General features: G+C 40.9%; 1 protein-coding gene across 1 annotated transcript in view; it reads left to right on the top strand.

Annotated features, from left to right (window-relative positions):
- The first annotated feature begins 9,043 nt into the window (after window positions 1-9,043).
- LOC107554152 (mitogen-activated protein kinase kinase kinase 5-like) overlaps window positions 9,044-11,429 on the top strand; it is a 47,667-nt gene continuing 45,281 nt past the window's right edge. Inside the window, exon 1 of the mRNA XM_016236578.1 lies at window positions 9,044-9,100. Within this exon, the coding sequence (XP_016092064.1) occupies window positions 9,044-9,100 (57 nt within the window). The remainder of the gene's footprint in view (window positions 9,101-11,429) is intronic.

Genomic DNA, 11,429 nt, shown 5'->3' with positions numbered 1-11,429 from the left:
GGAAACTGCTCTTGTATAAAACGTAGCAGACCTGCATTGCACAAGTGGCTGTATAGCTCAATTGGTAGAGCACCAGACTTTTAATCTGAGTTTCCAGGGTTCAAGTCCCTTCTCTGTCTTGTTGTTGATGGCCTTAGCTTGCTGTAACGCCGGTCCAGCTCTGCTGCTGACTGTCAGCGTTTTTTGAGCATCTCCATTGTTTGCCACACCTGGGGTCAGATTCACGAAACATTCTTACGAAAAAAGTTTCCATAACTGCCATTTTCTTATGATTTTTTAAAGTAATAATAAAAAAAATTAAGAATATTATGAATTCCAAAAAAATCTTCTTAAGAATGTTCTTATCTTTTTCCTTAAGATTGTTCTTAAGGAAACTTTAAAAAACTCAAATTCTTGTAAAGACTCTTCTTTAAAACCTTAACTTTTCAAAAACACAGCACATTAAAAAGACGAAGCCGAGCGCCAGTCAAGCTGGTAGCGACGAAAATGGTGCGCACACCTAATTATAATTATTAGGATAATCTGCAGGAAGTGCAAATAGACATTCCTTTAAGTCTGAGTTTATCAGTGTGTCTTCAGTCATGTATTGAGTCAGATAAAGACTGTCATTTTTTTTCTTACGAATATCTAAAAAAAATTTAAGAACACATTTGAGAATTTTTCAAGAACTGCACTTAAACACATTCTTACGAACTTTGTGGAATTTATCTAAAGAAATTACTTAACTTTTTTCTGAAGAAGATTTTTGTGAATCCGGCCCCTGAGTCTGATGGTCAGCTTGTTAGGAAAGAGCGCTCATGAACTGAACTGAGTGAGTCAGATAAGAGAGACCTAGGAAACGTGCAGTGCTGTGGGACCCCAGGGTCAGCACTGAAACAACCCCTCTCCACAGGATGAGATGTAGCAGCCTGCTTTGTCCTCATTGAGTAACCGGGTAAATGAAGTCTTAGCTAAGCGGTTAGGGCCATGGACTAAGAATCTGTTGGGCTTTCCATGTGCAGGTCTGAATCCTGCCGACTGCTCTGTTTTCCTGCATGCTGAGGAGAAGCGTCCCTGGCATTTATTCACATCCCTAGCACGCTTTTCCGCTCCCTCACTGCATCGGACAAACAGACCACTGGCCATTTTCACAGCTGTGGGCCAGTGGTACGCCGTGATAGTATAGTGTTTAGTACTCTGCGTTGTGGCTGCAGCAACCCCCGTTCAAATCCGGGTCACGGCAGCCTTTTGCCATCGAGCAACGGGGATGTCGGGCTTCTTTTTGCCACCTCATCCTTCAGCTGGATTTTGTGTCTGAAGCTTGGTGACGTCCTTGCTTGCCTGCCTGCAGCCTAGAGAGCTGGCAAGCTACAGCCAAGCATAGTTGTGGCCGAGAGGTTAAGTTGATGGGCTTGAAATCCTTTGGGGTCTTCCTGCGCAGGTTAGAATCCTGCGTTCTACGGGTGTTGTCAGCTCTTTCACTTTAGCTTCCTGTGCCAATAATTGCACATGAACCTGGATAGCTCAATCTGTAGAGCATCAGACTTTTAATCTGAGACTCCATTGGTCAAGTCCCTGTTTGGGCAAAAGGCTGTTGTGTTTTTGATGGCCTCAGCTTGCTGTCACGCTCTGCTGCTGACTGTCTGCTAGAGCGTTGTTTGTTCCTGCTCTGTGGGACTCACAGTGTTTTTGTGCATCTCCCTTTTTTGGCACAACTGGAGTCGGATTCACAAAACATTCCTAAGAAAAAAGTTTTCTTAACTGTCATTTAAGTAATAAATATTTAAGAATTTTTTGTATTAAAAAAAATCTTCTTAAGAATGTTCTTATCTATTTCCTTAAGATTGTTCTTAAGGAAACTTAAGAAGAAAGCAGGTGGCCACGTCTCATCCTATGAACCAGGGTTTTTCAGTACTGACCCTGGGATCCCACAGCACTACAAGTTTCCTAGGTCTCTCTTATCTGATTCACTCAGTTCACTTCATGAGTGCTCTTTCCTAATGAGCTGACCATCAAACTCAGGTGTGCCAAGCAAGGGAGACGTACAAAAACACAAGGTCTTTTACCCAAACAGGGACTTGAACTCCGATGCTCTACCGACTGAGCTATCCACGCTCTTTCTCAACACTGGTCTGTTACATTTTATATAACAGCAGATTCCCCACAAACCGCTGAGCAGAAGCTCATAAAACATAATGGTAGATAGAGCAAAGGCATTGGAAGGCACAATTATTGGCGCAGGGTTCGGACCTGCGCAGGAAGACCCCAATGTATTTCAAGTGCATCGCCTTAACCTCTCGGCCAAAAACAGAGCAAAAGGGACTGCAGTGGCTCATGTTCCACCTCGCGGCTCCCTCTAACATGTATATTTGTGTGTGCATGGCATTGCATCTCCATCCTATGAATGAAAATGCACAGATTCAGTCAGCAATTATTTTAAACCGAGGACATACAAATTTAAATACACAGTTATAGAACAGTAACATAGAATAATGAGACAAGCAGCTGGTAGTAAATTCCATGAAAACAAGCCAAATCCAGGTAGTACCCAGCGTTCTACTTCTATAATGCTGACACAATAGCAATCTTTCCAACTTAAAAATCTACAGGACATACTGCAATTTAACATTCAGAATTTACCAGGAATGAAGGCACTCTGGTGGCGGTGAAAACTCTCCAGCGAGGATGAATCCCTGCCACACCTAAGCACATTTAGGACTTTACCACCCTTCTGGAGTGTTCCTGTCTTTGTGTACAACTCTACATGTGTAGGGTCCTGGATGCACTCCAGGTGTTTTTGTTGGGGAGGGACAGAGGGGGACTTAGGAGGAGGACAAAAAGGAGTGGAGAAGGGATGGTAACAGGGGATGGCAAAGGGCTGGAAGGAAGGCAGGTGGACAACCCAGGAGGAGGTTTGGGCAGAGGATGGACTCCCGGAACGAGAGTCCAGGATGGAGACAGGAGGAGCCAGGACGGAGACAGAAGGAGCCAAGGTGTATCAGACGGAGAGAGGAGCCAGGGAGAGGACATGAGGGACTAGGAGCAGGAGGAGCCAGGCGGAACCCAGGCTGCAACCATGAAGGCGACCCATGGTGGAGCCAACGGAGGGAGGAGCCACGGTGGAGGAAGGGCTGACGACTCCAGGGGGCTGACCGACAGCGGTGGAGCAGGTGGAGGTGGAGCCTAAGGCGGAGATGGAGAGCCGATGAGCCAGGGCAACGGGGAGGATCCGGAAGGCCACAGTGGAGCCGGAGCGACAGAGGACAAAGGGGGAGCCGGAGGGTAGAAGGAGCCTGACAGAGCCGGAGGACAGAGGGACGAGGTGTAGCCAGAGGAGTGGAGACCCAAGGTGGTGGATGGTCAACGACTGACCAAGGCAGAGCTGTAGGAATGAGGGAGCCCCACGGAGCTGGTGGACTGACGGGCCACAGCAAAGAGGAAGGAGCTAGGGGCCATGGTGGAGCCGCTGGGTCGAAGGGCCGAGGCGGAGTCCGGGACTCAGAGGCTGGAGGCGGAGACAAGGGATCCTCCAGCCACGATGCCGATGGAGACTGGCAGACCTGCGGTGATCCCACTGCACAGATGTTGGGCTGAGGGTGAGCAGAGGGGCTGCCAGGAGACAGTGGTGGCGGAGCTGAAGCCGCAGGGAAGATAGGAGGAGGCAGGAGAGGGAGGTTGGGTGGGAATTTGTGAGTATCAGGGCATTCTGGGATGTTGTGTGCTGCCCACACACACCAGATCACAACACCGGGAGTCCAGCAGACAGGGGAATGATCTCCATCAACGAGACGGGGCAGACAGTGAGTTGGCTGAACTCAACCTCATACTCCAAGAAGGGCAGGTCTTTATGGGCTAATGTGGTGAATATGGCAGCGAGTTCCATAACAAAAAACAAACGAAACACTTTCCAAAATGAAAAAACAAACGGGGGGAAAAAAGCACAGCTTACTCTTTTCACTTTTTTGGGTCCGGTATTCTGTCACGTAACGTGGTCTATAAAACATGCACGAAGATGAAGAGTAGGGATGGAACGATTACCGGTTTCATGATAAATCACGATAAAATGCCCTGACGGTTAGTATTATCGTTTAAAATTAAATTATCATCAAAACCGTGTTTGATTATCGCGATTTTGAAAAATTGCAGTAAATCCTGTCCAGCCAGCATCAGTCTGACGCAGAAGCAGCATGCAATGTTGTTGTTGTTGTTTTTTGCACGAGACGAAATGGCGGAAGGCAGTGACAGTGCTCGGGAGATTTTTCAGCCATTTAAGAGAACCAAATCTGTGGTCTGGTCGCATTTTGGCTTTTACAAAAGTCCTGAATGCAATTTAATCGAGGACGGTTGTATATTCATAGTTAACTTATTACACGGATTTTGTTTTTGTTTACCTAAAATAATATATAAACACAGGCATATTAAATATTGAATTGAGATTAATGTTTTGAAATCTTTCCGGTTTATAAATCCATTATGAACAGTGTACAAAACAATCGTCAGGACAATCTGATCACTACAGCAAAATTATAGTAGTATTAATACTAAATTCCTCTGATTTTATTTTCAATACAATCAAAAACTGAGACGCAAGACGGCAAGCTGCATTTGAATGAAACGAGAGAGCGCGTCCGCACCTCTGCGGTGATACAAGAGACATGCGGCGAATTCCAGACAGAAGTGAGCATCCCTATGCCCTACTCCCTACGAAGGGCAGATCCCTTGAAGTGTGTTCTTTGAAGGGTGCAGGGCATCACTGTCTCGTATAAGTGTCTGAAACTCCTTCGGCGAAGGGAATGACTGACCAAATGTTACCTTGACAATGCTGCGCGTGCGTGCAGCATTCAGTACTCCATCAGTTGTTGCAAATAAATATTTATTATTATTATTATTTTATTCAAATATTGTCTAATTGTGTCTTATTTACTATTAAACGTTTTCAAACTAAACTTGCTTACACTACCGTCTTAAATCATATTTCTATCACTGACGAAAAATATGTTGTCTTACATTAAAATAGACTAATTTAATTAGCCTATTCTATTTATGTTTGTATGTGAACACGAAATCAACCCCAACTTTACTTTAAAAAGCATCACAAGATCTCCTAACCGAAGATCACATGATCACAAACGGAAATATATATATATAAGTGATTTATTATTATGGCTTCATGTTAATGTTAATTTAATGTTTATGCTAAAAAAAAAGTGCATATAGCTGCTTATTGTATTTGTTGTTTGTTGATTTTCAAATACAAAACTTACTGAAATGTTTTCAGTGTGTGTATAAGTTCTTACTGAACGTTTTCATCTAATTTGAACAAAACCGTGACAATATTGATAACCGTGATAACTTTGGTCACTATAATCGTGATATGAAATTTTCATACCATTACATCCCTAAGGAAGAGCAAGTCAAATAGTCTTTAATAAATCCACAGAAGGGTAATTCACAGAAGGCAGACAGGAGACTGCAGTATTCACAATACCGGACAAAGGAGAACTGAACAGGCTAGAACTAAAGTAGGGTGGCTAACGAGGGACTGACAGGTGAGGAAGATTAACAAAACACAGGTGAACTAACTAATGAAAGAGAGACAGAAACTGGGTCAAACTGAGCACATGGGGAATGAAAACAACAAAACGTTCATAGGTGTTAGAAAACACTCTCTGTCTTTTTGATGCCGTACCCCTCCTTTCTCACTCTTTCTCTCTCCTTCTCTGAATCACCCCTCCTCTATCTGTTCTCTCTCTCTCTTGTATGGTGTTTGAATGTCTCTTACTCAATATTCAAGGTAAAGGAGTTTGTGCTGATTTATAAGGGGGGTTCAGCCTCCGTCGCCAGGAAGTCTATTCCTTATAGGGATATGTTTTTCTGTATATGTGGCAATTTTATACAAAACACATGTTCTTCGGAAAAACATCCTGTATGGGTATGTCCCCCTATGCTCATTGGTTAAGAGGGTAAAAACTCCCCTCGACATGCCTATATAAGATCTGTATTTCTGTGAATAAATTGAAGTATTTGAGAATACCATTTGAATGTGTGTTTTCTTACTTCCCGGCCGTATTTATACACTTGGAGAGACTGAGAAGATTTCACGGTGGCAAAGAGATATCGAGGGACCAAATTGTTATTTATTAACAATAGGTGTGACAGAAGCATCAATTAGACTACTGAGAAGTGCACATGCAGAACCAAAATGGGAGTTAACCAATAAGTTCACATTTTCAAACTCCAGCTGGTGTTTCTCAACCATTTTTAAATAGACTTACTGAAGGCCCATACACACGGAGACGCGTTTAGCTGTATATATAAAAATGTTGTATCGGATCTGGTGCTTTGGGAGCCTGAAACCGTTATTTTTTTTAAACCGGGTCCCAGAGTGGATAAATCTGAACATGACACCTTTGTGTTTTCGTGTGTACGGCCAATCCGTATATTTTGTGAAACGATAATGTCATCATTCATTCATTCATTCATTCATTACATTTATATATATATTACATCACCCCACGTCTCAACTCTAGTCAGACACCGCTACATCCCGTAACAGCAACAACAACAATGGTGAACTACATGCTTGTGTTTGTGTTACAGAACCTACTGAGCCTATTAGCTTTACTAACTTTACTATCTTTTCTTGTTGTTGTGTTGGGTTTGTATACAGCGCACAAGGTTTATGCGCATGCTCCCAGTCTTCTTCTCCTTTTTAGTGTATCTCTGTGGCAGAATTACAGTGCCACCCCAGGTGAAAAAGAAATATACTTAAATTGTGCTTTTTCAGACATACTAACTATATTTAAATTATACTATACTAAGTGCATATTAAATGTATTATTTTGAAACAACTTTAAGTATATTAAGTGTATTTCAAGATATGTTTAAGTTGAATTTTAATCTATTTGTAATATATTTAATATATTGAAATTGTGTTAAAATGGAACCACTTCAAGTATATTTAGTGCAATTTAAGTGTATTTCTTCAAATACATTTAAAATGTCCTTTTAATACTTAATGAACTACAGTTAGAGTATATTTGAAGCATCGTTTTAATGTACTTCAAGTACATTTCAATTGTATTTCAGCTCATGGGAAATGCATTAGCATTACACTACTAGTATAATATAAAGCTGCTTTTTTCAGTATATACACACACGTACACACTTTGATATCTAGAAAACTTTAATGCATTATATATTGTTGTATCCCAGTGCTGACAACACACGGCGGAATCGAGGGAGCGAGGAGCCAAGATGTAGATGGTGTGGCTGCCAACATCTGAGGGCCGACCGATGGAGACAGAGCTGGTGGATGCGAAGGTGCAGATGGAGGGCTGATGGAGCTTAGCGTCGTCGCAGGTCCCAGAGACTTGGGCACAGCCTAGTCGTCCTGACTCCTGGCATACAATATTTTGCACCAGAGCCTTGCAGCTTTAGAAAAAAACAAAACAGAAACAAAATTAAATAACAGATTTTTACATGAATGACTGAAAGCAAGCATAAATAGACAGCTGAAATGGACACATTGCTAACGTTTTTCTTCCAAGATTGACCAAATCACCCTCAATTAGGCCTGATTCATAAATGTCTATAACAGAGGTGATACAACATGAAAATATACTTACTATTCCTTTGCTTGTCTCTGCACTAAGATTTCAGTTTGTCTTCTAGCAACTGATCTGAAAAACAACAATTGTTAATATTTCACACACAGACACACACACACAAAAATGCAAATGATGATTCTTTTTAAGAATGACAGTACTGAGTACAATGTATACCTGGTCAGTAGTCAAAAACCTTCCCAGCTTCAGATGTTTCAGATGTACTGTATGCTCTCTTACAAGCAACCCTTCTTGCAATTTAATCGTTGTTCTTATTTGTAATAAGAAATATATATTAGAAAATAAAGGCGATAAGGTTGTCAAGCTTGAACAAATGTAAACACCAATCAACGAACACTACCACAGCTGGCTGATCAGCTCAAGACAAAGTAATTGTATGTTCATAATCATGGTTTTTCAAAGATCATTAACCTCATTACAATGAAGCCAAATTGTTCAGGAAATCAGAAATAAATACACAACTTCATTTTGCAAATAAAAGAATGTTAATGTTGTACATGTTATGACTAATTTTATTTTATTTTATTTTTTCTGCCAATGCATGTGTCAAAAACACGACAAATAAGGTTAATGAAATCTTACCTGAAGTCACAGTGAGGTTCCAAAAGCCAGACGCCATACACGCTTGCAGAAGCTGGTCAAAATAACAACATACCGCTATATTTTCTAATTAATTTCATAGTTCCCCCAAAACAATTTGAATTCTGTCATCACTCACCCTTAAGATGCTCCAAACCATCTAAGACTTTCGTTCATCTTCAAAAGAAAAGCTGAGATATTTTAATAAAAATCTGAGAGATTTATGTCCCTCCGATGAAAGAAGAGTCACCAAAGATGTTCAAGTTTCAAAAAGTTGAAATCGCAAAAAAACATTCCCAAAGTAATCCATATGAATTGCGTGGTTTCCTCCAAGTGCCCTAAAGAGACACGATCGCGACCGCGCTATATAATACTGTTTACATTTAGACTTACAGGTGCATCTCAATAAATTAGAATGTCATGGAAAAGTTTATTTCAGTAATTCAACTCAAATTGTGAAACTTGTGTATTAAATAAATTCAATGCACACAGACTGAAGTGGTTAATGCTTTGGTTCTTTTAATTGTGATGATTTTGGCTCACATTTAACAAAAAACCCACCAATTCACTATCTCAACAAATTAGAACACTTCATAAGACCAATAAAAAAACATTTTTAGTGAATTGTTGGCCTTCTGGAAAGTATGTTCATTTACTGTACATGTATTCAATACTTGGTAGGGGCTCCTTTTGCTTTAATTACTGCCTCAATTCGGCATGGCATGGAGGTGATCAGTTTGTGGCACTGCTGAGGTGGTATGGAAGCCCAGGTTTCTTTGACAGTGGCCTTCAGCTCATCTGCATTTTTTGGTCTTTTGTTTCTCATTTTCCTCTTGACAATACCCCATAGATTCTCTATGGGGTTCAGGCATGGTGACTGGGCAACAGTCCAGTTCTTCTTCTCCTTAGCCCATGTAAGACGTCCTCTGACGTTGTCTGTGGTTCAGGAGTGGCTTAACAAGAGAGAATACGACAACTGTAGCCAAATTCCTTGACACGTCTGTGTGTGGTGGCTCTTGATGCCTTGACCCCAGCCTCAGTCCATTCCTTGTGAAGTTCACTCAAATTCTTGCTAGCCCTGGGACTATTCTTGTGTTTTGCCCGCCATATACCTGTTTGCCATTGTTTTGACCCTGCCTGTTTACCACGTCTCTTGAATAAAGCCTGCAGATGGATCCACACGTCTCACGTCTCGTCAGCACCGTTACAATAGTATTTCTACTATACTTTTTAGAAATATACTAATAGTGTGCTTCTGTTTAGCATATTTCTTAGAAGTATAACTAAGCACTTCAAATAAGCATGTTGGGAATACAAATGTATTATAAACCTACTACTTGAATTTCAAGTATATTTTTAACACATTTAATACTACGTCTTTTTCACCTGGGACATACTGGTCTGGCATGTATACTACAACGTTTTGAGTCAGTTTCAGTGGTTTGTGTGTAGCGAGATACTTCTTGAGATGACGCCGTGTTTACAGAAGAACAAGGCAAAAATAGGATAGGATAGGGAAAGCTCTGGCTTCGTGTGGAGCCCTAAAATCATGAAGGCCCAGCCCAAAACCAAGCCCCCAGTGGATTAGAGCAAATCGACTAAAGCAATGAAAAATGCTGTTTATATGCGGGGATCAAAAGTGGTACTACTAATGATATAGTTTTGTATGATTACAGTATTGGTTTAAAAATGTTTGTTATACTCATCAAGTTTAAGTGTTTATTTTGTATTACAGAGAGCTAGCTCAAGTGTTCAGTTCAGATGAATAGTACCTTGCTTAATATGTTTAATGCTTATATGGACTCTTGGTCAAATACTTAGTTCTTATGAAGCATATAGAAACAGTCTGTTATGGTTATGTCATTTTACGTGGACCATGTATTAAATTGATTACAGTAATATGTTTTAAGAATGTACTGTATAAAAAATGAAAGCATAAAGAAAGAGCCAAAACAAGGGTTTGGTTATGCAGAAAACAATGTTTATTGATTTTGCTGGATCACATGTAAAGACTTCAAGAAGTATTATTGCTGAATAGAGATATTTATGAAGTTACAAGATTTTGTGATTAAATGACTGTAATAAAGTCATTACTAGAGTGGCTCAACTTTGAAAAACAATGCAACTTTGACCATCTCATTATTTCTGTGGCATAGATTTCACTAGCTGCAGTACTGCCAAATGGACAGTGGGCGTGCTACAATTGCAATAGTCATCCATCAAAGCTTTGCTAGCAAGACAATGGTTTGCTTTATCTAGCACCTATAGTCCACAGCACACCGCCATTGTGGAGAGTATCACGATGTATACGCTTGCTTCCGGTTCATGTGAACAACGCACTTTTAAATCAGATATTTGACTCCTACTTTTAAAACAATTAGTCTAAATGCTTACAGGCAATAATTATTTTAAGTGAGTGACATCACATGTGGCCAAGTATGGGGACCCATACTTGGAATTAGTGCTCTGCGTTTAACCCATCCAAAGTGCACACACACCATGAACACACACCTGGAGCAGTGGGCAGCCATTTATGCTGCGGCACCCGGGGAGCAGTTGGGGGTTCGGTGCCTTGCTCAAGGGCACCTCAGTCGTGGTATTGAAGGTGGGAGAGAGTGCTGTACATTCACTCCCCCCACCTACAATCCCTGCCAGATCTGAGACTCAAACCCACAACCTTTGGATAGCGAGTCCAACTCGCTAACCATTAGGCCACGACTTCTACGTCATTTAGTAACTACCCTGGAGCGTCAATTAGCATTCAACTTTATGTAATAAATAATTATGAACTGGGTAGTTACTCACCTACAAACATTTACCATTGGGCCTATCCCAATACCAACACTTGTGGTCTTGGACACTGGAGAGTGCATGCATGCAACAGGAAGGAAGTGTGCCAAAGCTCTGTGACCCAGTGTTTAAAATACACTTAAATCCATGCTATCTTTAATAGCACTTTGGGATAGTATTTGAGGTGAGACGTGTATCCATTGATTCATTCATCATGTTCTGGTACTCATGTGGAAGATATTATGAAGTTTCCAGTATCAGTTAAATTAATTAGATATTACATATAATATAGTAGTAAATGTAAAGTGTTGCTCAGTGTATTGGTGCAGAGATGAGTATGTTTATGTTGCTACACAGACCACAAGTGTAGCAAATTTTCTGCACTTCGAGTTTGAGCTGTTTCAGTATCTTAAAGCTTCAATGGGTGTAAGAAACATCAAGGTAAAAAAATAA

Source organism: Sinocyclocheilus grahami, unplaced genomic scaffold (genome assembly GCF_001515645.1).
Source record: "Sinocyclocheilus grahami isolate Dianchi unplaced genomic scaffold, SAMN03320097.WGS_v1.1 scaffold492.1, whole genome shotgun sequence".
Lineage (NCBI taxonomy): Eukaryota > Metazoa > Chordata > Actinopteri > Cypriniformes > Cyprinidae > Sinocyclocheilus > Sinocyclocheilus grahami.
The sequence above is the reverse complement of the archived record's forward strand: the minus strand, read 5'-3'. Positions and strand labels throughout refer to the sequence as shown.